At 39.2% G+C, this 22,754-nt stretch overlaps 1 protein-coding gene across 1 annotated transcript in view; it reads left to right on the plus strand.

Moving 5' to 3' along the window:
* LOC119649228 (fringe glycosyltransferase) overlaps positions 1-20,742 on the plus strand; it is a 215,841-nt gene extending 195,099 nt beyond the window's left edge. The window contains exons 5-7 of the mRNA XM_038051287.1: positions 5,397-5,535; positions 14,833-15,013; positions 19,646-20,742. Of these exons, the coding sequence (XP_037907215.1) occupies positions 5,397-5,535; positions 14,833-15,013; positions 19,646-19,878 (553 nt within the window). The 3' untranslated portion in view covers positions 19,879-20,742. The remainder of the gene's footprint in view (positions 1-5,396; positions 5,536-14,832; positions 15,014-19,645) is intronic.
* Positions 20,743-22,754: the final 2,012 nt, after the last annotated feature.

A 22,754-nucleotide genomic window follows, 5' to 3' on the forward strand; every position in this document is an offset into this window, starting at 1 on the left:
CTCGTGACTGAGTGGCGCGTTTCGCCTGGCGGGTCTTTTACTTTCTAAAATGTAATAACGCTACGCATATTAACTATCGCAAAGCAGCGTTCATGGAACTGACCAAAACATGTATCTAGCACCACAGCTGATTTATCTTATGTTTCTACTGTAGCAAGCATAAAACTAAAGGTGCTTGATTTAATTATCGTGGGTGTGGGTTTTCTGCAGTCATAGTCGCGCAATATTGATCTAATGGCTTGCATTTGAGCCCACTCTACCTTGAAACTCTTGCCGCAACTAGATCCATTACCTTTCGACATGCATTAAGGCACAAGCCGGGATTGCATGACAAGCACAGAAAACGCTAAAAGTGAACGGCACACGGTCGAAAAGCAATTACCTTCGGAGTAGCCTCGGTCTAAGAAGAAAAGGTAACTCACGGGCGTCTTGCCTGCTCGCCTGGCAAACCAGACCGCTGTGCGGTAATGTGACAAATTACGACCAGTATTGGAAGAGGGCCGTAGGTTAGATTCCGTTTTGATTAAGTTCCGCGTCTATAAATTCATTGGATTTATGCTTGAAAGAATGTCTGCTCTGGCCAAGATCTGACCGCAACTATGAGTACTATTCAGTTGATCCTAATTTCTATTTATATAGTATGGGCCGCAAGTATATGGCCTTTAAAGCCTATCCTATTTATATGGATTTTTATTTCTAATTTTATATGTGCGAATTGGTTTGATTTCGAATGCGGTACAATAAATGGTGGACAGATAGACCTTCCTACAAGATAAGTCTCTAACAAGGAAGAAGCAAATATGCATCAAAGCTTTGAAGTATTTGATTAACGTGAAATTGCTACCCTAAAATTCATCCCAGCTAATTGTCAATCTTGCTCTATATTATAGTTTATATTGTTGCGAAATTTCGTGGTGCTAGAATGAACTAAAGTGGGGTTTTGCAGCCAATTACTAAAAATTATAGTAATATAATATTATATTATTAACTTTATTTGAACAGATATCGGTATGGAGGGTATTTCGGACACCATATAGTGGCAGCTTCCTTATTTTTTCCAGATTTTTCGGTTTGGTAGTTTCTAAGAATGGGTCCGTTAAAAAAATGGTCAATTTCAACTCCCCGCACTCCCCATCTTTCCAAAAAATGTCAAAGCTAAGACCGGCTTCAGGATGTACCAACCGAGACCTTTCATTTGATACTCCACATGACTATATTTGATGAAAAAAAATTTATTTATAAATTGTTGGGAAAACTCTTGAACAATCAATAAAATTTGAAAAATTATTATCCTATATCTGTTCCTTCAAGAACAACAGTTTATCGGTGATTTGGTGAATTTAAAATGAGTGTATTTCGCTCCGGAAGGCCGAAAATGGCTGTGAATACGGAAATTATAAAGCAAATGCATCGAATGCTTTTAAATAAACGTAAAGTGAAATTACATGGGTCAACTGAGGTTGCTGGCATCTAAAAGGAGCGGGTGGGACACAATTTCCACCATGTTTTGAACATAAAAGAGCTATCCGCGCGATAATGGCTTGAGAGAATAAAAGTAAGGTTTGCTTTGTTGGGGGATGTGGTCCAGACGTGCTTTATCATTGGAAAGGTCCAAAAAGATGATTCATCGGTAAAAATAACGTTGCTTCAGTAACGGTCTAAATGATCTTTCTTGAAAAATATGCCCAAAGGGGTCTCGGTCTGCCAGGGTTTCAACCTGTCACCGATATTATTTCTTTTTGTTATCAGTGATGTTCTCCATGTTTTGGTCGGAGGATTACGCAGATATCATCTGTTTACTTTCTCGTCGAGGCATCACTTTGGTCAAGTGGCTCTGGATTTGAAAGAGGCAAGCACAGTCGGACTGAAAGTTCCTGGTCTGATTGCTCATTGCACTCTTCTTATTTTCATTAATTGCAGCGGACTAGATGCGTCGATGAATTGGAAGCGAACCTGGTGTCGCTTGACGTTTTATAAGCGCTAAATCCGCGTTTTCTATTTTGTCCAATGCTGCACCAACGTCAAGCTTAGCCTGTTCGGCCCCATTTTTTTCTTAAAGTGGCCCCCACTGTTCGAATCAACCTTTATCTACATGCGTACTGGATACCCGTGGAAGTGTTAACCAAAAGTGTGAAGCAGCAGTGAATAGTTTATTCATTGAGAAATGGCGACCACAGCATTGCAGCTTTTACTATGCAACGGAACCCATTTTCCAGGTTGGTTGGCTAGAATACATGGTGCAAAACAGTGGAAAAGGAGTACTAGTATCTCAGAATGACCTGGAACGAACTGAAAATTATTTCAGTACACCGCTAATGATGACTGTTGGAGGGCGGCGTCGTTTGCCTCATTCATGGGTAAATGGCAATCATTTATGTGAGACAACATAACTACCATATGGGGCTTTGATTTAAAATGAAACAGTCCATCCAAAATGACTCTGAGTTTATGTTTTTAATGGCATGTGCGTTGCTTTGAAAAATAATATTTCAATATCAATTATTCTCAGTTTTCTCAAAGAAAACAGAAAATTGATTCTAAAATCACTCGCAGCACTGCTCGCTAATCTTTCCCAAATTCCTGTGTCTTATGTACTGCAGTATCTGTTAATCTCGAAATTTAATTGTCCTAGAAAGCTCATTAGATCCTTTTTCTCTTTTTTTAATGGAAATCAGGTCAAAATTCAACGGAAATCTGACTGAATTCCTGAGGTGATTCGCTATCCGAAGCCCCTAGACCATCTCGTATTTCACTGCTCGTGCTGTGATACTGTGGCAAATAGAATATGTAGTTTGGAAGCAAAGTTACCTTCTTCTGGCTTATTTTTGAGTAGCTAAAGACTGACGTGTTCCGACCCGGTCGTTTATATGACAAAGACCAGCCAGTTACCCATTAAAATGCAAATCGATTTCTTCCTTAACTCTTTTGCTTTTCGCCGTAATAAAATCTGAAAATTAATGGGTCAGATGAGATTGTTGTTTCAGTTTTTTTCATAACGAATTGCTGATTAGGTTCTTCCCATTCAACACCCTGAATTTCAGTTGTCCATTGCTTTTGCACTTTCAAAAGTTAACCCTGGATATTCCGGCACAAGCAATTTTATGAACGAGACGTCAACGTTCAAAAAAAGTTAGATGCCGAACAAACTGAGAATTTCATCAAATAAGTAGATGTCTACTTAGAAGATAATCTAGTTTAGGTTATTTGTCGATATGTAGTTCCATTGTGTGTTAGTAATTCCAGATACTTCCTACTTACGTTCATTGATTTTTTTTCTTGGATACGCTTCGATTAAACTCCATAAATACGTTTGGGTACATACATACATATGAATATACATATTAAAATATAGAAGCCCCGGTTTATTCAATTGGTAGAAATATTTACGTAATTTATTGACCGTTCCGACATTTCGGCTTAATATAACGAGCTATTGCAAACACTTGATGTAGGTGGTGTAAACATAAGAAAAACAAAAGTGGAGAAGAATCAAGAACTTTTAAACGGAAATTATAAAATAAATACACAGAATTGAACAACTTAATGACAGCCCACTACTTGTTAAGTGAATCGGTAATTATGTAAATTTCAACAGAATTTTCGATCAGCTTTTTTATGAATTGCAGAATACTCCAATCAGATCTTAAAGCGGTGATTAAAAATTCGAGGATCTACTTAAAAGATTTAGATTTTTCGCTAGAATTGTTTCCCATCAGAGTTATTCAGTGGCAGTTTATTAGTATCTGTAGTAGTTCTATGAATGTAAAGGTGGGGATCTTAAAATGGTTTTGTGTGTTCTTGATTTTTTCTAAATTAATATATTTTGAAATAAAACCGAATCCTTGTAACTTCCTCTGGTACCAGCCCTATCAAACTTCTCAGTCGAATTTTCAGTTGGGACTAGATGTACATATTACATATATATTATTCGGGCACAGTAATTATGATTTCTTTTCTCCTGGAATAGTACAATTTGTAGAAAAATGTTCATAGGCATCTGGATGCATATGTGAACTTTAATATATAATTAGTATGCATGAATATGCATATTTTTTGTGCAACGCAATTCAAAAAAATTTGCACCCATAACCATAAAAAGGGTATTATTTCTTCATAATGATGATGTTCAATTAACGTTCTCTCATTCCTAACGTAGTCTTAGAGATTATTTAAAGTAGATCGATGGAGACTTCACGTAGACCTGAAACAATTAAAAACTTAATTATTTTCAAGATTCCTAGACTGTAAAGTCCAAATTGCCTTGACGGGAAGTCAATTAGGTTTGCATATATTGGCAAACGATGTTGGATGATTACTTCTTAACTTGGCGTCCCTAGGCTGATTTCATGCAGTGGCCACTGGAGAGACCCTAAACGCATAAATAAAAATGATTAAAAATTATGGCCAAGCCATACACATAACAATAAATAACCGCACTCTGTCTGTAATTAATATGAATAAATTACTGGAAGAGATGGTGAGGTTGCATTTCGCAGTTAATTTACAGTGCCTTAATCAGTTCACCCTTGGTGGAATGGCTTCTCGATGATCGTCTCTACCTTTGGTAAGTATCTCAGATTGCTGTGTGCGGTTGTCTTAGATCGCTTGTAGTAACGTGTGTCTGCTTCTGTTATTTAGAGCGAGTGTATTAAGGGTGGCTATAGGAGTGAAATTCTGCGGTTCCTCTTTTAGAATTATAGCACAAGGATAAAATTATCAGACATTTTTGCTGCCATTTGTGAGCCAGTCGTATTCAGAAATAGGTACTAAAATATCTCTGAAATGAAAAAGAAAATGAAGTGATAACCTTTCTTATAATACCACTATTTGAAAGCTAAAAATGAGGACTCAACCTTAATTTACCTTTGAAATAATCAGGAAACGATAACGCATTCATTGCTGATTGCGAAAGGCACCGTATCATCAGCAAAACCGAGAGCAGCAGTTACATGTTGCCTTTCATAAATTGCCCAAGCCCGACCGCCAGCTGAACAGATAATTTATAGGACTATTCTTTTCTCCAGTGGCTTCGTACGACTTAGGTGATTCCGGTTGCCAACCAATGATTAGCAGTATTCGTATAAACTGTCATGCATCCAGGCTTTAATTAGCCAATGTAAATGATGCAATACAGATGTAACTATGCTAGAAGGAACAAGAAATTTCAATAAAGCAACAGAAAAAGGTAACTGGCGGTTACTCCTTCTGATTTTGATATTTTGTGTAACTGTTTGAATCGTAAACTTAATAGAAAAACCTTTAGATTGGTCATTGGCTCCATGTTTTGCCCATTCAGGAGTAGAATGATTACCCCATAAACATTTTTTTATACCTCAATATGACGCCAATAAACGACGATCTACATTTAACGCCTATTTATTCGTTAATCTTTTCAGGTGGTTCTGTCATTTTGACGACGATAACTACGTGAATGTACCAAGGCTGGTGCGACTACTGGACGATTATAGCCCAACGGTTGACTGGTATCTAGGAAAACCAAGCATTTCTTCACCATTAGAAATTCACTTAGATAATGTGAGTACTGACTTTTTTTACTTCTAGTTACAAATTAACATTTATTACTGGCATTGTCATGTCATATTATGATCCCCCGGAGGGAGTGGAAAATTCAATATTCAAAATAATCACAGAAATCGTCATGGTCAATTTTAAGTAAAAAATGTTTTATGAAAATTCTTCGTACAAATAGTAGTTTTTGAGTTATTCATGTTGAAACATGTGGTTTTTTCATCGAGAAATGCATAATGCACATAACGCCAAATTAGTAATTAATCAGGCTAAAGTGAAAAATTCTGAAAAAGACTTGGAAAAGTCTGGAGTTATTTTGGGAATATCTGAAGTTTGTTCGAAAAGTTTTAATTTGGTTTGGAAAATTTTGAATTCAACTTGCAAAACCTATATATTTATCTTTTGTCTTGAAATAATTATGTATTCTTTTCTAGCATGTCACAAATATTTATGATAGCAATTAACATTTCTACCTTAGCAAGTGCACAAGATGTCTTCATTTTTAACGGTTTCTCCAGTTATCTTAGACTCCAGTCGCATCGTCATGAATATTTCGTCTCCTATTTCCCTTTGATCAGATTCCACTGAAGTGCTTGATGCTTTCCTTTTCTGGCTTGTATAAGATATATTCAAGCGCTTTGTGACTTCATCCGTGTTACTGCTTTGTTGTGTTAATAGATAATATCGATGACCACCATCTTCCGGTCACATATTAATCTGCAAATTTTTCGTAGTCTCGTACATAGGAACCGACCTTTCGAATGTCGATGTCCTCATCTGAACCATTACTTACTGCTGCTAAAGGTATGTGAACGTATTCATCCGTCCTAATTCTTTAGTTTCATTACCATTTATATTTAGGTCAACTTTTTTCACTTCTACGGCTATTTCTGTAATGTGTTTCCTGTTTTCAAGTTTATGCTACAGACAGACAGAGCCTTAAATGCTGCTAAACACAAAAGTTTTCCTGTTAAAACTAAACAAACATACTACAAAATTTATCCTATTGAAAATCAGGAAGACGTATAGGGGTATTGTGGACATTCTGATTCACCTTAATTCACTAGCTAAGCATATGTTCAGAATGAGGATTCTTCGAGATAATCACGTGTCCATCCTGTAACGCAGAAGCGAGATCCACGAAAATGCTGCTGCGCAACAACTGGTATCCGATCTAGGCCTGCCTTAGTAAGGGACTCCAGACATCCCGGTTTTGCGCCGAGGTCCATCAATTCAATATCCCTAAAAGCTGGCTGGCATCCTGACCTACGCCATCGCTCCATCTTAGGCAGGGTCTGCCTCATCTTCTTTTTCTACCATAGATATTGCCCTTATAGACTTTCCGGGCTGGATCATCCTCATCCATACGGATTAAGTGACCCACCCACCGTAACCTATTGAGCCGAATTTTATCCACGACTTGACGGTCATGGTATCGCTCATAGATATCGTCGTTATGTAAGCTACGGAATCGTCAATCCTCATGTAGGGGGCCAAAAATTCTTCGGAGGATTCTTCTCTCGAACGCGGCCAAGAGAATTTTTCTTGCTAAGAACCCAAGTCTCCGAGGAATACATGAGGACTGGCAAGATCATTGTCTTGTACAGTAAGAGCTTTGACCCTATGGTGAGACATTTCGAGCGGAACAGTTTCTGTAAGCTGAAATAGGCTCTGTTGGCTGCCAAAAACCGTGCGCGGATTTCATCATCGTACTTGTTATCGGTTGCCGGCCTAGCAAGATAGCTCAGAATATCTTATAGATAGTACTCAGCAACGTGATACCTCTATAATTGCTGCTCTGTGTGATATCTCCCTTTTCATGTATGAGACAGATAATGCCTCTCTGCCAATCGTCAGGCATTAATTCGCTGTCCCACACCTCGAACGCAAGTTGATGCACCACTTGGTGTAATTTTTCGACTGTAATTCCATCGGCTCCTGGCGACTTATGATTTTTAAGCCGGTGAATTCCACGGACTGTTTCTTGTAGACTTGGTGGCAGTATTTGTCCGTCTTCAGTTGACGTGACCTCCAACTCGCCGATGTTCTGGTTGTTCAGTAGTTCATCAAAGTACTCAACCCATCGCTCCAATATGCCCATTCTCTTTGTCTCGGCAGAATGAACATCGAGGTGTGTAAGGCTTCACCCTGCTGACTTGTTGGTAAAACATCCGCGCCTGGCGGGGTTGCTACCTGTACTTTTCGAGTTCACAGACCTGTTGGTTCTCGCAGGCTTTCTATTTCCGTCTGCAAAGTCGCTTCTCCGCTCGCCTGAATTCGTGATAAGTCTCTACGCGTGCCCGCGTTCTTTGAGAATGCAGCATTACTCGGTGTGCAAAATAAATGTTCATTATCACGTCCCAGACAAAAAATTAAATTCTTTCTTTTCTTTCTCTTTTTCAAACATATCGGGCATTCCGGAAGTTAGTGCAACTTCCAAGCACTTGCAAAGCTGCAAACCTCCATGGCGGCGTACAAGTGCCATTTTAGAAGATACTCCTGGAGAAGGGGATGCTCGTTATCTTGTATTCCACTGGTTATTTCTAGCTAGATATCGATAAATTCAAGCGACATTGCCCTCAAATCGAAAGGAAATGGAGGCATGTGCTCTCTGAAGCCAGTGTTAGCAAAAAAGTGAGAGTGTCTGTCTACAAGACAAATATCAAGTACGGAAAATATTTTCCGAATCATATTCGAATGACAAGATGTCTATGAAAATTCCCTCGGCATCTTAAATTTTCTATAGGTGGATCTTTGTAATTCGTTACAGTTTGCCTGCCAATGAATATTGTCAAATCTACAAGATCTTGGCGACTGCAATTCTTATTTTAATGTAGCCCTGCCCTCATTATGCTGCTGTTTCTTTAGGCGGTAGAAAAATTACGAGAAACCATATGAAGTAACAAATGTTAATGTTTTTCATTAGAAAAGAACAACTTTCTCCGTTCGATGATCTAAAATATCTTTTTGCGAATATGTTAGAACCCAAATTTTCCTTAGCTTTGAGTTAACCCTTTCTGTCGCTTTCAATAATCGTCAGAGCACTTTAACATATTTGAGAGTAAACTATTGTCTCTGTGGTGAGTGACATTTAAAAAAAGATTCTTGAGATCCTTCGGTGCAAACAAGACATAATTATCATGCAGACAACATGTTGGCAGCCATTAAAAGCAACACAAATGAACCAAGCATTTTATAGCGCGTTGGAGATAAATCCGACATTTGCTCAACATAGTAACATTTGTGTAAACTTGCAGTCAATCTATTCTGGTTTAGGTAATATCGTTACCTACTCATATGATGTTAGCACATGACAATGCTTGAGTACTTTGTGCCGAAAAATCACCAAAGAGAATTAAGGATTATCTTGAATACAAAGGAAGTGTATAAGTTGTCAGAGAGTTTCGAGAGGTTGAAGGCCTCGGCCTAACTTCCTCATGAAAGCGAAGCCAAATTTGGTCATAGTCATTCAGTATTTACATTTTTTCGGCACATGCTTCTCAGAAGGACTTAGCGTTCATAAGGCGCGGAAACCCCAGGCTTGACTTCATAGTCATGATGACCTTCTTGCCAAACCTATAAGCGTGAGCTGAAATAATGAACAACATGGACAGGACCAAATTAAAGAGCGTGTGCTGCCGATTCCGATCCAGACTTTATCAGGTCCTCAAAGCTAGCGGCAGTTATTTTGGATTATATTTGGTATAATTGTGCCAAGTCTGGTAGAAATAAACTGTTTATGCTTCATATTTCAATCAAGAGTCGTCTTCGATGGTATGGTCACGCAATTCGCGCTAACGAAAATTCACTTGCCAAGATTGGTCTGAACATGGAAGTCGATGGTAAACGACCAAAAGGCAGGTCGAAACAACGGTGGCTTGATACGCTGGATGGGGATTTAAAAGCCTCGAGATTGCACCCAGATCAGGCATTCGATAGAGCCAAATGGCGAAACCGATCACGACGAGCCGACCCCGCTTGTGAACGGGACAAAGGCTAAAGCAAAAGAAGAAGATTTTAATAGATTTTGTGACTAAACTTAATTTTAAAAAAATAACCAATTTTAAGCAAATATGAGTGTAGAGTATTGCTTACAAAGACCTCAATTTTGCCTGCGGTGTTCTCACTAATCTTTGCAACAATTATGCTATTTATATTTATTTCTCAAGCGGTATCATATTTCCTATCATCCATTTCCACCTATGAGCAGTGGGTCCGCATTTCGGTCACCTAATTAGTAATTTTATTCTAAGCTTCTGCCAAGCGGAACATATTTTTTGTCCGCTTTGTACACAAATAGTTTTTCTGAATGTTTCTAGAAAAAAAAACGCATTCTTTTGTGGAATGTTATTCGCGACAAAGTGACGCCTTCAACAAGTTGCCAATTTTATTTCTTGTGGCTTAGACATTTAATTCAATTTGATTTTATTGTATTACTTTTCCTTCACTTTTCATTTAGTTTTTTGATATGGTTAGTTTCTAATTTTAAACTAGTATCTAAACTGGTATGCAGTTTTACCACTTTTTGTTTCTGTCTTCGATTTTGATAATTATTTAAAACCTCCTGAGGCTGCAAATAACATATTATTATTGTTACGGAACCTAAAGTTGAGTGTTTCAGGTATGAACCGTTTTGTCGGTTTCTTATGTAATAAATTATGAGTGCAGTTCTTTTCAATTGTATGCTTCTATGGCGCTACAGACGGACTGGTCAACTTTCGTCAGGGGCGCCCAATTTAAAAAGTCTAAGCTTAAGCCCTTCCTAGTTGGTCGTTGCTCTATTTGTATTCTTTTTCTCAGAAGTCGTCTGGATATCTCGGTTGGTACAGATCTAAGTGGTCGTCACCGTAGTTTCTAAACTAATATAAAATTGGAGGCTTGCCACCCCTTATATAAGATATGCAAATGCTGCCTTACTGCCTTCGTTCCAGCCTGTTTCATAGTTGACCTTTCGTTGAAATAACTCAAGACAGCCCGAGTTAATGCCTTGTATGTCATCAGCTTTGTTTTTCTGTCTACTTTATTGTTCTTCAATGAAGCCAATACATGTCCACTATATATATTATATACTGGGTTCGTTCGCGTTGCGTTTATATAAGGGATTTCTTGTTCTAGTCCTTCGAGGGCGAGTCTCCCGCGATTAAAAACGGGACAAACAGTACCAACTGGTCCTCCAGGTTGGGGGTTGGGTGGGACTGACAGTCCTACATGGAAAACCGATGTTCCCAAGCCAAAGAAGGAGCCTCGGACAGGATGGATTTTACAACGACGAACCCGGCAACGACAACGGATCAACGATTTGCGCATTTTCTCATGGAACGTCCGCTCCCTGTACAGACCGAATGCTGCTGAGCAGCTAGTCGATACCCTGTCCCAATATAAGGCCAATGTAACAGCGTTGCAAGAGATGCGATGGACAGGGACCGGTTTCCTGGAGAAGAGCCGCTACACCATATATTATAGTGGCCATCCAGTAAACCATTTGCTCGGAGTAGGCTTCTTAGTCAGCCAAAAAATGAAATCTGCTGTTATCGGCTTTGAAAATATAAGCAAAAAGCTATGCACTCTGCGTTTGCGAGGTAAGTTTAGAAATATGAGCCTCATAAACGTTCACGCCCCTAAAGAGGAGACTGCAGAGTTGGAGAAGGACACCTTCTACGAGGCAGTTGAGCGCACCCTCGAAGCCTTTCCCAAGTATGAAATCAAAATCATACTTGGAGATTTCAGCAGTCAAGTAGGGAGAGAGTCCGTATTCAGGCGATACGTCCCATAGTTTTCATAGGGATACCAATGATAAAGGACTGCGGATTATTCAGTTAGCAGTATCGCACGAAATGATTGTTGGAAGTACCTGGTTTGCACGGAAAGCGGTCCAGACGGGACCACTTTCAACCAAATTGACCACGTGCTGATTGAACGCCGCCACCTCTCAGCCTTGATGAATGTCAGAACATATAGGGGGGCTAATATAGACTCGGATCACTATCTCGTTGGCATGGTGCTCCGAGCTCGAATTACGACACCACCTACGATCCCCTCTAACAATCAGGTGAGAGTGAATACTGAAACCATCCACAACACAACCCGCCGCGACACCTATAAGAGAGAAATCGACGCCGCAATAACCGCAGTCAACAGGGATCCTGGAGATGAAACATCAACAAATGATCTTCACAACCATCTGAAGAACGTTATCATTGATACGGCCACAAAGATACTTAGCCCAGCCTCAAAAAAAGTCGAAACGGCTGGTTTGACGACGAATGTAAGCTAGCAACGGAACGGAAGAATGTAATGTTGCATTCTCAAAGAACGCGGGCACGCGCAGAGACTTATCACGAACTCCGTCGAGCGAAGAAGCGACTTCACAGACGGAAAGAGGAAGCCTGGGAGAACCAACCAGTCTGTGAACTCGAAGTGTACAGGGAGCAACGCACCAGGCGCGCAAGTTTTACAAACAAGTCAGCCTTATACACCTCGATGCTCATCCTGCCAAGACAAAGAGGGAAATCTGATTTCCGACAGAATGGGCATTTTGGAGCGATGGGTTGAGTACTTTGATGATCTACTGAACAACCAGAACATCGGCGAGTTGGAGGACCCGCAAACTGAACTGAACGACGGACAAATACTACCACCATCACGTATAGGAGAAACAGTCCGCGCAATTCATCGGCTTAAAAATCATAAGTCGCCAGGAGCCGAAGGAATTACAGCCAAATTAGTTAAGTATGGAGGCAAGCAATTACACCAAGTGGTTCATCAACTTGTGCTCAAGGTATGGGACAATGAATCAATGCCTGACGATTGGCAACGAGGCATTATCTGTCTCATACATAAAAAGGGATATATCACACAGTGCAGCAATTATAGGGTATCACGTTGCTGAGTACCATCTATAATATATATATTACAAGCTCCTAGTCTACGAATTTGTATTGATTTTAGTCATTTTTTGCGATAAGCAAGGCATACATTGAGCGTATTCTTAGGCCTCAGCTCAATAAGTTTCTACAATCTCTAAATGAATATTACATCTTGTGGTATTTTAGAAATAAATTCATCCAGAACAACACGAAAATTATATTACAAAATGAATGCTAGTTATTAATTTTCCTGTATCTCCATCAGAACCAATACATATTAGTGCCAGTATTCAAATATTCTTTGGGAGGAATTCCATACTCATTGCTATGAATGCAAAGACGAGTTGCTGCTCTACAGTTTACATTACTATCAATAATCGATCTCGCGGTTATTCGAGAGATGAATAATTTAACTTTTGCTCGGGAGGACAAGATAAACTTTAAAGAAACGCGTCATAAACTGATAGAGATCAATCGGATCATTAATAATTGATAAAGTCCATAGAAACCTAGACATTGTTGATGCAATTGATATGAAGAGAAAATACCAGTAGTGAACGCTAGACCTAGAATGGATAATAGCTTTTACCTACACTTTCTACACTGCGTCGTACTGAGCAGTGAGTGTTAAAAAATTGTAACAAGCTGAAAGATCTGGCAGATATTGAACGACCACCTTGAAGTATATGTAGTAGGTATGTGGGGGCTTAGCAGCAAATCGCCTTACATCCAACATTTCAAAAACATGTTAGAATGTATGCATGATCTTCGTATTCAATTCAATTCCTTTTTACTTTTTGTTTGTTTTTGAAGTGAGCAATTTTTGCTGGCGCTGACTATGCCTCTCGAATATCATATCCCGTCCTAATGTCGCTTGCTTTTTGCACTTGTAGAAACTTACATATCTCCTCGGGGGAAACATAAAACACCAACGCTATCCCATGATACCAAACAAGAAGAACAATTTTTGATAAATGGCTTTCGATTGGTCATGCGACAGATCGTCTTATGAAAAATAATAAACGTCTTCTGTGCAACTGTACTCTCAGTTCCTTGGCGTTCCATGTAAAAGCCTTTTCAAATGTTGTGATTGCTTCAGGTCATTACCAGACACATATCTGATCCAATTCGACAGTGACTAATCTACCAAGTGCTGTTATGCTCCATGGATTTCTTGAAGTTCACGGGCTTCTGGTGATCATGTACAAAATTTTTCATTTCTTGTTATTGTATCTATAAATAGATCTAAATACCATTTATTTCTTCTGATTCGATTCACTCAACATTTTTTATTCAGCCAATATCGATCGAGTTAATTAGAAAGTAAATATATTATCATAGTGGAATATCTGACATGCACAGTTTTTAGAGTGTCTCAGAAATTGGTTAAAAAAGTCTAACCGTTCTGCCTTTCTCGAATATCAGTACACAGAAACTACCTTGCATGTGTAGATTTAGCATACCGAATGGAAAGTAACTAATGAAGAACCTTGATCATGTTCAGAAGTGTTTTTTGTCAAATGTTGGCGCTGTTAATGGTTAGCAAATATCTCAGGCAATTCTTTATCTGATCTGATTTAGTTAAATGGTCAAATATATCAAAACGGCCTCTAAATCAATCAACTTAGGGACTGTGTCCAGCCTCAAATAAATTGATCAACTAAGCAAAGATCTGTTGGAGATTGGTAGTTCGACCACCATGGTTGTTTTAGATACGGGATCGACTCAATGCTGAGCAGTGTTTTAGTGACTTCCTTTCATCGTCTAGGCGAGATAGCTCTGCTCTTCAACGGCAAAATATGTCGTTCATGTACAGATTGACCTGTTCAGTGTTACACTTAATGTGGCTATATTAGATAGTGGAAATTTCTATCCAAAATTACTATATTTTACATAGGCGCGATAAATCTCCTGATCGAGAAAACCTGAAAGAATCGAACAATTGTTTTCAAAGCCAAGACTAAAGTGCGAATTGAAAATCTCAGCCTAGGCGCACCATCTAAAATACATTGCGCAAATCATGCTTGCCTTATGAAAGAGCACACGATCTTTCTTAAGCCTCCAACCCACATCTCCTAATTGAAATTAAAACCACTCACCTGGAAATCTGTATCTGTATCATCTTCCCTGTTGACTTGACCGCTCATCCGCTTCAGAGTTTGTTCACGGTAAATTTGCGGCAAAACATTGAACTCAAATCGACCATTAAAAATCGCAGATTGTGCATGAGGAATGATCTTGCAAGAGTGGTGGTGGTCAAGGTATTTTGATGATGATGCAAATCTAAATGTACCGATTACGCATCTGAACGTGTTTTGTTTAGACTTCGTTTATTCTACTTTAATTAAAAATGAATCATGATGGGATATCGTTTCATTCATTTTGTTCCTGTATTTTAATTATATTTGGAATAAAAATTTTTTCTTTTTTTTTTCAGAAAAATTCGTCAGTTCCTACTAACAAAAAGATTACCTTCTGGTTTGCTACTGGCGGTGCTGGATTTTGTTTGAGTCGAGCTTTGACGCTAAAAATGTTGCCAATCGCTGGAGGAGGGAAATTCATAAATATCGGTGACAGAATTCGATTTCCAGATGATGTTACAATGGGCTTCATCATAGGTAAGATTGTGATAATTCATACAAGAAATAAATGTAATTCATGCACCTTTACTCATGCAATGTAATCTGTTCAAGGAATAATATGCCCATTCAATGAATCTGCTCAGTCCAGTAGAACTTTCCGAACTTTACCATAGCGGCGGGTTCATCGTATCTACATAAATCACCAAAGATCCTACCGTGCTGTTCTTGTAAAAATCCTTCACAGGTCCTTACTTCCAAAAGCTTTTTAGATCATTACGTTATTCAGGTTCCCTATGTGGTAGTCGTCAACTGTATTATTCCACCTAGTTCATATTTTTTCTCGTTTGGGACGCAATTTCAATTTTTTATTTTAACTGACCGATTTCCTCGATACAATCTTAAGGCTCATTATAATTTGCACCAAAAAACGGAGCGACATGATGACATCATCACTCTAGTTGGTTTCTGTAAATATTATACCAACATATTCTGGCATTCAGAGGACATTTCTCTTACTATGGACTAAAGATTTAAATTGAAAAATACGAGCCCAGGCCGTTCCATAGCTGGTTGCACATTTTCAGTTACAACCTGTGAGGTAGTTTTAACAAATGCCAAAGTAAAGCATATCTTTGTAAAGTCCGGCGTAATCAATAGTGTCGTACGCTTATCAGTTACCATTCTCGTTCGTTATCATCGCACTTAATGCTCTGCCAGTGATAAGCTCACTGCAGTGAGACAAGCACAGAGATGTCATGAAAGATTGGTATGTTGCTGAATGTTCAGTTCTCAAGATGATACTTTCGAATGATGCTTTCTTCGCGGGTCTTAATTCTATTTTTCAAGATCCTGATAAATGTTTTGTAGGATGGAGGATGGGACTGAGACAGAGTATACTTTTACACTAGGCTACTAGGCCATATCCTTATAGTCAGTTCATTTTATGCTCTCCTGTCGGCTTTCCATCACAGAGGACTTAAATACCTCTAGCGACAAAGGATTATTTCTGCCCCAATGTTGTCTGGGAATGTATAATCGCCAACGTCAGTTGTGCTGGAAACTTTTACTTTTGACTTCTTCTTTCCCACTGATGATTTCTCCGCCTTTATCTGCTCGTGTATCATTTACGCTGGTTTTAAATTTTGTCTCCTTTTAATAGCTACGAGGTTGTCTTTCCTTTTGTCTCGATATTTCTTTTCGTAACGCCAATTCTTTTTGTCTCGATTTTTATCGGATTTTCTCCGAATATCATGATAACCGTTATTCTTATTTCCACATAAAAATTTGTTGCATATATTTCTTTTCAGCAAAAGTAAACAAGTCAGGAAACCGGAAGCTCGGCATTTCGTGTAATATTAATGGGATACACAATGGTTCCATTTATATATAGCTCATAGTGTATATATGTTGAACGTCCCCGATATTTAATTCGATGGGATATTAACAGTTTATCTCTTAGTAACATTTTGACGCACAAGACTACTGCTAGTAATAGTAAGATTTCCATCCAACTTTCCAGGAGGCTGCTCCATATTAATGCAAAATCTTACTGCTCTAGGATGAATTTCAGCGGGGTTTTCAGCAAAATTCCAAAATATATTAATATACTATTATCAACTTTATTTTAACCAATGGCGGTATGGCAGGTATTTCGAAGCCTAGGTGTCATATAATAGCAACATCATGATTTTTTCCGGATTTATCTGGTAGGTAGTTTCTGAGAATGGCCCCTTAATTTAAATGACCCCTTTATGACCCTCACTCCTCCGTTTCGCAATCTACTCGAAAACTAGGACCTATTTTGATACTTTACCTGACTATATGAACGAAAATTGTGCATCTCCCTGAAACGTAAAACATGCGATGAAGTCCTACCTCTCTCAAGTCACCGTAACATACAAATTCAACTTTCATTACAGAAGTGAAATTACCTTTACCATCAACGTGCTCAAGCGGAGTAAATCTGGCCTTAACGGTCTTCCCACTGCGTTTTTCAGTATGTCTGGTCTCTGCAGAGTTGCTTATTCCACTCCTTCGTGGCAACTTGGGAGAAGATATTAGATTCCTGCTCATAAATCGATGGTTAGAGCACCAGGCTGTCGAACGGAAAGTCAAGCTTCAAATCTCACTGGTGGCAGAAGGATTTGTATCGTGACTTGACGTTGGATACCAGTCGATTCGGATGTGAATGAGTAACCGAGTCAAATCTGGATAATAATCACGGGAGAGCACAATGGTGACCACATTGCTTCCTACAGGATGCTGTAATCCCATGGTGTACCGTTACGGTCTTGAATGGAGTGTTCTAACACACTTCAAAGTCCTGATCCAATTGGCTAGCCGTACCAACGATTTTTTATTATTATTATCGGAAAGACACTAGAGAAAATCTTCCCAAAGTGTCCGATCATTTACAATGCCCGAAATTTGCTTAGCAGCATACATTTCCAAAGAAAGTGACGCCTACCATTCTTATGGTGATTGCAACAACAAAATTAAGAATATAACGGTATTCAAATTTAAATATGTGCATTCAATACTAATTTTTTACCGAGAAATTTGCTTGGCCGCAGTTTCGTTTCAAGCGTTGTGTTGTTGTGTTGTATTTTGGAAAAATTAATTTCTCAGGATTATTTAAGACTAATAATTTCTTTTGAAAAAAAGCGGAATATTTAAATTGTATAATAAGTGGAAGTCTTTTAGGAAATGTAAAAAAAAAGCCAACCGTGGTTTTAAAAGAAAGTGTACTTTCAAATTGTTAGTTTGGAGTTAATCATACAAAATTGCATTAAATGGTGGCGATTTCGTGAGAAGAAAGAAGAAATGATCTCACTTGCGTGATTACCAACCATAACGAATGTGGAAAAATCGTAGAACCACAAAGACACGATCCACAAAGCGGCCTTTGCAACCCTCAGGGTCACCAAGACAGGGAAGCGGTACATCAACCGAGATATTTGGCTTTGGAATGACGATATTTAAATGAAGGCCCGTGAGAGGAAACGCCTCTACCACAAGTTCCTCGACTACAAAACGTTCGCCAATTGGCAAATTATAAGACTGGCAATCGAGAAACAAAGAAAACGATCGCTGTCACCCGAGAGGTCTATTACAAAGATCTTTACGATAAACTGGACACTTGGGATAGCGAGAGAGATCTGTATCGACTTGCCAAAAGCCGACACAAACGCGCACGAGATATCGAACACTTCTGTTGCGTTAATGACAAGAACGGTACTTTGCTTACCGACCGTCGAGCCGCGACAGACAGTTGGCCAGAATATTTCGAGCAGATTTCAACTGAAGAATTTGTTAATCCTCCACTTCCACACTTATTGCCGGCATTTGGAGTAGTTCCACGCGTTTGACCGTGTGGGCCACAAACTCATCTGGTATCCTCTACGACAACACTTAGTGCCAGAAGAATCCTTGCTTTGGGTTCATTGCTCTATCACAAGTTCGAAGTTTGGCGAGTGTATCAAAACTATCATACTTCATATCCCTGTTGGTGTTCATCAAGGTAGCGCCCTCTCACCATTCCTCTTTGTTCTTGTTATGGACACTGTCACACGGAAATTCAACGTCCAGCGTTCTATACACTACTTTATGCAGATGATGTTTCCCTAGCATCTAATAGCAAAAATGATCTCGAGCAACTTGTCCAAAAATGGAATGATCGCCTCATGCAACACGGTCTCAGATCGAATCTGAATAAAACTGAAGTTTTTACGACCGATCCCCATGAAATAGGCACAATTACTATCAGCAGCAGTAACCTGCCCAGAACTGAGCGATTTGAATATTTCGGGTCCATGCTATTAGTCGGTGGAGAGGTTGCTTCACGTATTGGTGCAATCTAGATGAAGTGGCGTTCAATTACACCCGAAATGAGGATATCCGCAATCGATATGGGGTTACATCGATCGTGGAAAAATTGCGAGGGAGGCGTCTTCGGTGGTATGGTTACGTAATTCGCGCTAACGAGAATTCACTTGCCAAGATTGGTCTGAACATCGACCAAAAGGTCGGCCGAAACAACGGTGGTTTGATACGTTGAATGGGGATTTAAACGCCTCGCCTCGCTAAGAGGATCATGACGAGCCGATCCCGATGTTTAACAGGACAAAGGTTGAAGAAAAAGAAGACTGGAAACCTTAAAATCACCCCAGAATCGTAAAATGTCGTAGTAATATAACCCACAAGTATACTATGAAACACGATACATTTTCTAAAGATCCTACTATTACTGAGTTATTATAGGTCAAGTTTGCCTGTTCAGTAAAAACTTTGTGCTACCCAATTGAATGGTAATAAATATACTAAAGTGACTAGCATGACCTGCTGAAGGCACATTCAAGTTGCGTACAACACATTTGGGCATTTAAATAGTTTTACATAAGAAATACACACAATCATCACCTCTGAAGCGCCTGGCTTCCGGTTTTCGGCTTGCTTCATTTCTTGCTGATTGAGTCGATTTGGGAAATGTGCATCTGATAATTTGCCTCTTCAAGCCTGTGTTAACGATAGTTCTAAATTAGCGCTCAACTCTATTCATTAGTCATTTTCCAAAGAAACTATTCCCTTTAACTTTCACCATGAAATCATGGTTGATACTTTAATGCACATAACTTCGTCAATAATCCCGCATTTTTCATTTCATTCCAGAACACCTGCTCAAAGTACCTCTCACCGTTGTCGACAACTTTCATTCACATCTGGAGCCGATGGAGTTCATCCGACCTGAAACCTTCCATGACCAAGTTTCCTTCAGTTATGCTCGAATGAAAAACGAATGGAACGTTGTGAAAATTGACGGGTTCGATATGAAAACGGATCCGAAGCGCTTCTACTCGCTGCACTGCCATCTTTTCCCGTATTTCAGCTTCTGTCCGAGGTAATACCGCCAACCACTTTGGGAAGTTTCTAGAGCAATTTCTGCCGTTACGTCGCCATCCTACGTGTAAAAAATGCAGCAATAGTCAGCTCCAGTGGGCGATGATGTCCTGTACCATTATTCAGATACTAAATCAGAATTTATGATGCTTCGAGCAACATCCTCCACTTTTGTGCTTGGTGCGGAATAATGGAAAGTTGAATTCAACAACCTGACATTATATCCGTCCTCGAGCATTGTGATGCATTTTCCGCGAAAGAAATAGACACGGAAACGTGTTATCGTAAATCATAATTAAAATTTTAGAGCATTTTTCGCGATGCTGATATGGACGGAGCTGCTATTCCCGACTATAGTGAAATGACTGTGATGTTCTTAGTTGTGTAGGCAAATGCATACTTTATCTTGTAAATAGAAGGTAGTGACTATCTACTGTCAAGTGTAAATAAAAACGTGGATATGTGTTATTTATTGCAATAAAATAGGGAGTAGGAGAATAAGACTGTTCCGGTCTTAATAAAATTACAATTCAATTGAAATGCAGACAAGCTCTGCTGCGCCCAGATACATCGAAATGCGTTTTGTTAAATTTTAAAAGGATTGTTCTAGTCTCTATAAGAGATAGTATGACATAATATGTGACACTAATATTTATTCCGCTTCCATGAAATATTTTAATATTCCTTTGTAAATAGCAATATGTGAATTAGATTCTTGTTTTGTAAATGATTGTTTTGAATCGATCTAATTGAGATAATACATGATTTGTGGAATCAAAAGAGAAGTGATCTAGGTGATAAAGTTATTGCAATTTTTTGATAAATGATGTATACTTGTTAGTTTAAAATAAAAGAATGATATATTTAAATCGCACCTGTTTTGTGTTTTAACCCAAGGGCACTCATAATGCAAAGAAAGGTCTCTTTGGAGTAGTACTGCAGCTGATGCGAATACTTTCGTTTCTTTGCTCTTGGTTGAGGAAGTCTTTCTAGTTCACGCAACTGAGAACTTTCTAGAAAAGTATTTCGTGAAAAACTGGAAAATATTATTTCATGTTATGTTCACTACAACATTTCAGAGAGGAGGAAAGTTCTTACGCTTTGGTTCGTATCGTATTTAATGTGTTACTTAATTAATGAAAAGCTTATAATGTATGCCATTTTGATTCGTGTATGAAGAGAAGCTACAGTTTCGGTTTTCAAAGGAAACGGGTCAATTATCTGTTTTCCTGAAGTTCATATTCACTGTAATTAAATTATTCGAGAAACATCATGAAGCGGTTAGTTAAAAAGAACAAGGTACTTCCTTTCAAGGGGGCTTTCTAGATGAAAAACGGGCACCTTTCTCATGGCATTTACCCTTGGGTGGGGTATAGCATGTCAACCACAACTACTCGCTATCGTTCGCGGTTACCTGAAATACCCTGAGATGCCCACACGGGCGTAAAGCACGTCAGCTATACTCCCTGTTCACGTTGTCAAAACTTTTCTCGAAATCAATGAAGCAACAAAGCTGTTCCAAAATGATTCCTAGAGTGTTGATGTGTTCACTGCAGGAGGATCCGCAGAAAAACTAGACAAAATACTGCGATATCAACGCAATATGAGGAAAAAAGAAGTTAAATTTTTCTGTACCGTGATTGACCGGATTTAATGATAGAGAGAAACAATGGCGTTGGCTCCGTTCATTTCGCTTTCTGTACATATATATTTGTATATATTGTTACGTGGATACCGAGACTTACGTACTCGGACTGGTTACCTTTTTGTGAAAACCCGCGATTTGTAAAGCTCTCCGAGGTCTGTATCACCAGTTTGCGTAGACTACAAAGAGATTTCCCAGGATGGTGTGCCACATAGCGTGATACAATATAATGACAAGTCGGGAAGCCGAAAGCTGGGCGCTTCAGGTATGGAAGGTTTTATTTGCTTCTTCTGTGAGAATATTGGAGTTTAGAACTATCCCATTTGTACGTAGCACGTTGTGTATAATACATGCATTTACATATCTGATTACCCACTTTAGTGTGATATTGATTGATTTAGTTGCAGTAAATTTACACGGTAAAGTCAACTTTCATCATGATCATCAACGGCGCAACAACCGGTATCCGGTCTAGGCCTGCCTTAATAAGGAACTCCAGACATCCCGGTTTTGCGCCGAGGTCCACCAATTCGACATCCCTAAAAGCTGTCTGGCGTCCTGACCTACGCCATCGCTCCATCTTAGGCAGGATCTGCCTCGTCTTCTTTTTCTACCATAGATATTGCCCTTATAGACTTTCCGGGTGGGATCATCCTCACCCATACGGATTAAGTGACACCGTAACCTATTGAGCCGGATTTTATCCACAACCGGACGGTCATGGTATCGCTCATAGATTTCGTCATTGTGTAGGCTACGGAATCGTCCATCCTCATGTAGGGGGCCAAAAATTCTTCGGAGGATTCTTCTCTCGCACGCGGCCAAAAGTTCGCAATTTTTCTTGCTAAGAACCCAAGTTTGTCTTGTACAGTAAGAGCTTTGACCCTATGGTGAGACGTTTCGAGCGGAACAGTCTTTGTAAGCTGAAATAGGCTCTGTTGGCTGACAACAACCGTGCGCGGATTTCATCAACGTAGCTGTTATCGGTTGTGATTTTCGACCCTAGATAGGAGAAATTGTCAACGGTCTCAAAGTTGTATTCTCCTATCCTTATTCTTTTTCGTGCTTGTCCAGTGCGGTTTGATGTTGTTGGTTGATTCGTCTTCGGTGCTGACGTTGCCACCATATATTTTGTCTTGCCTTCATTGATGTGCAGCCCAAGATCTCGCGCCGCCTGCTCGATCTGGATGAAGGCAGTTTGTAAGTCTCGGGTGGTTCTTCCCATGACGTCGATAT

This window comes from Hermetia illucens, chromosome 2, assembly GCF_905115235.1.
Source record: "Hermetia illucens chromosome 2, iHerIll2.2.curated.20191125, whole genome shotgun sequence".
NCBI lineage: Eukaryota > Metazoa > Arthropoda > Insecta > Diptera > Stratiomyidae > Hermetia > Hermetia illucens.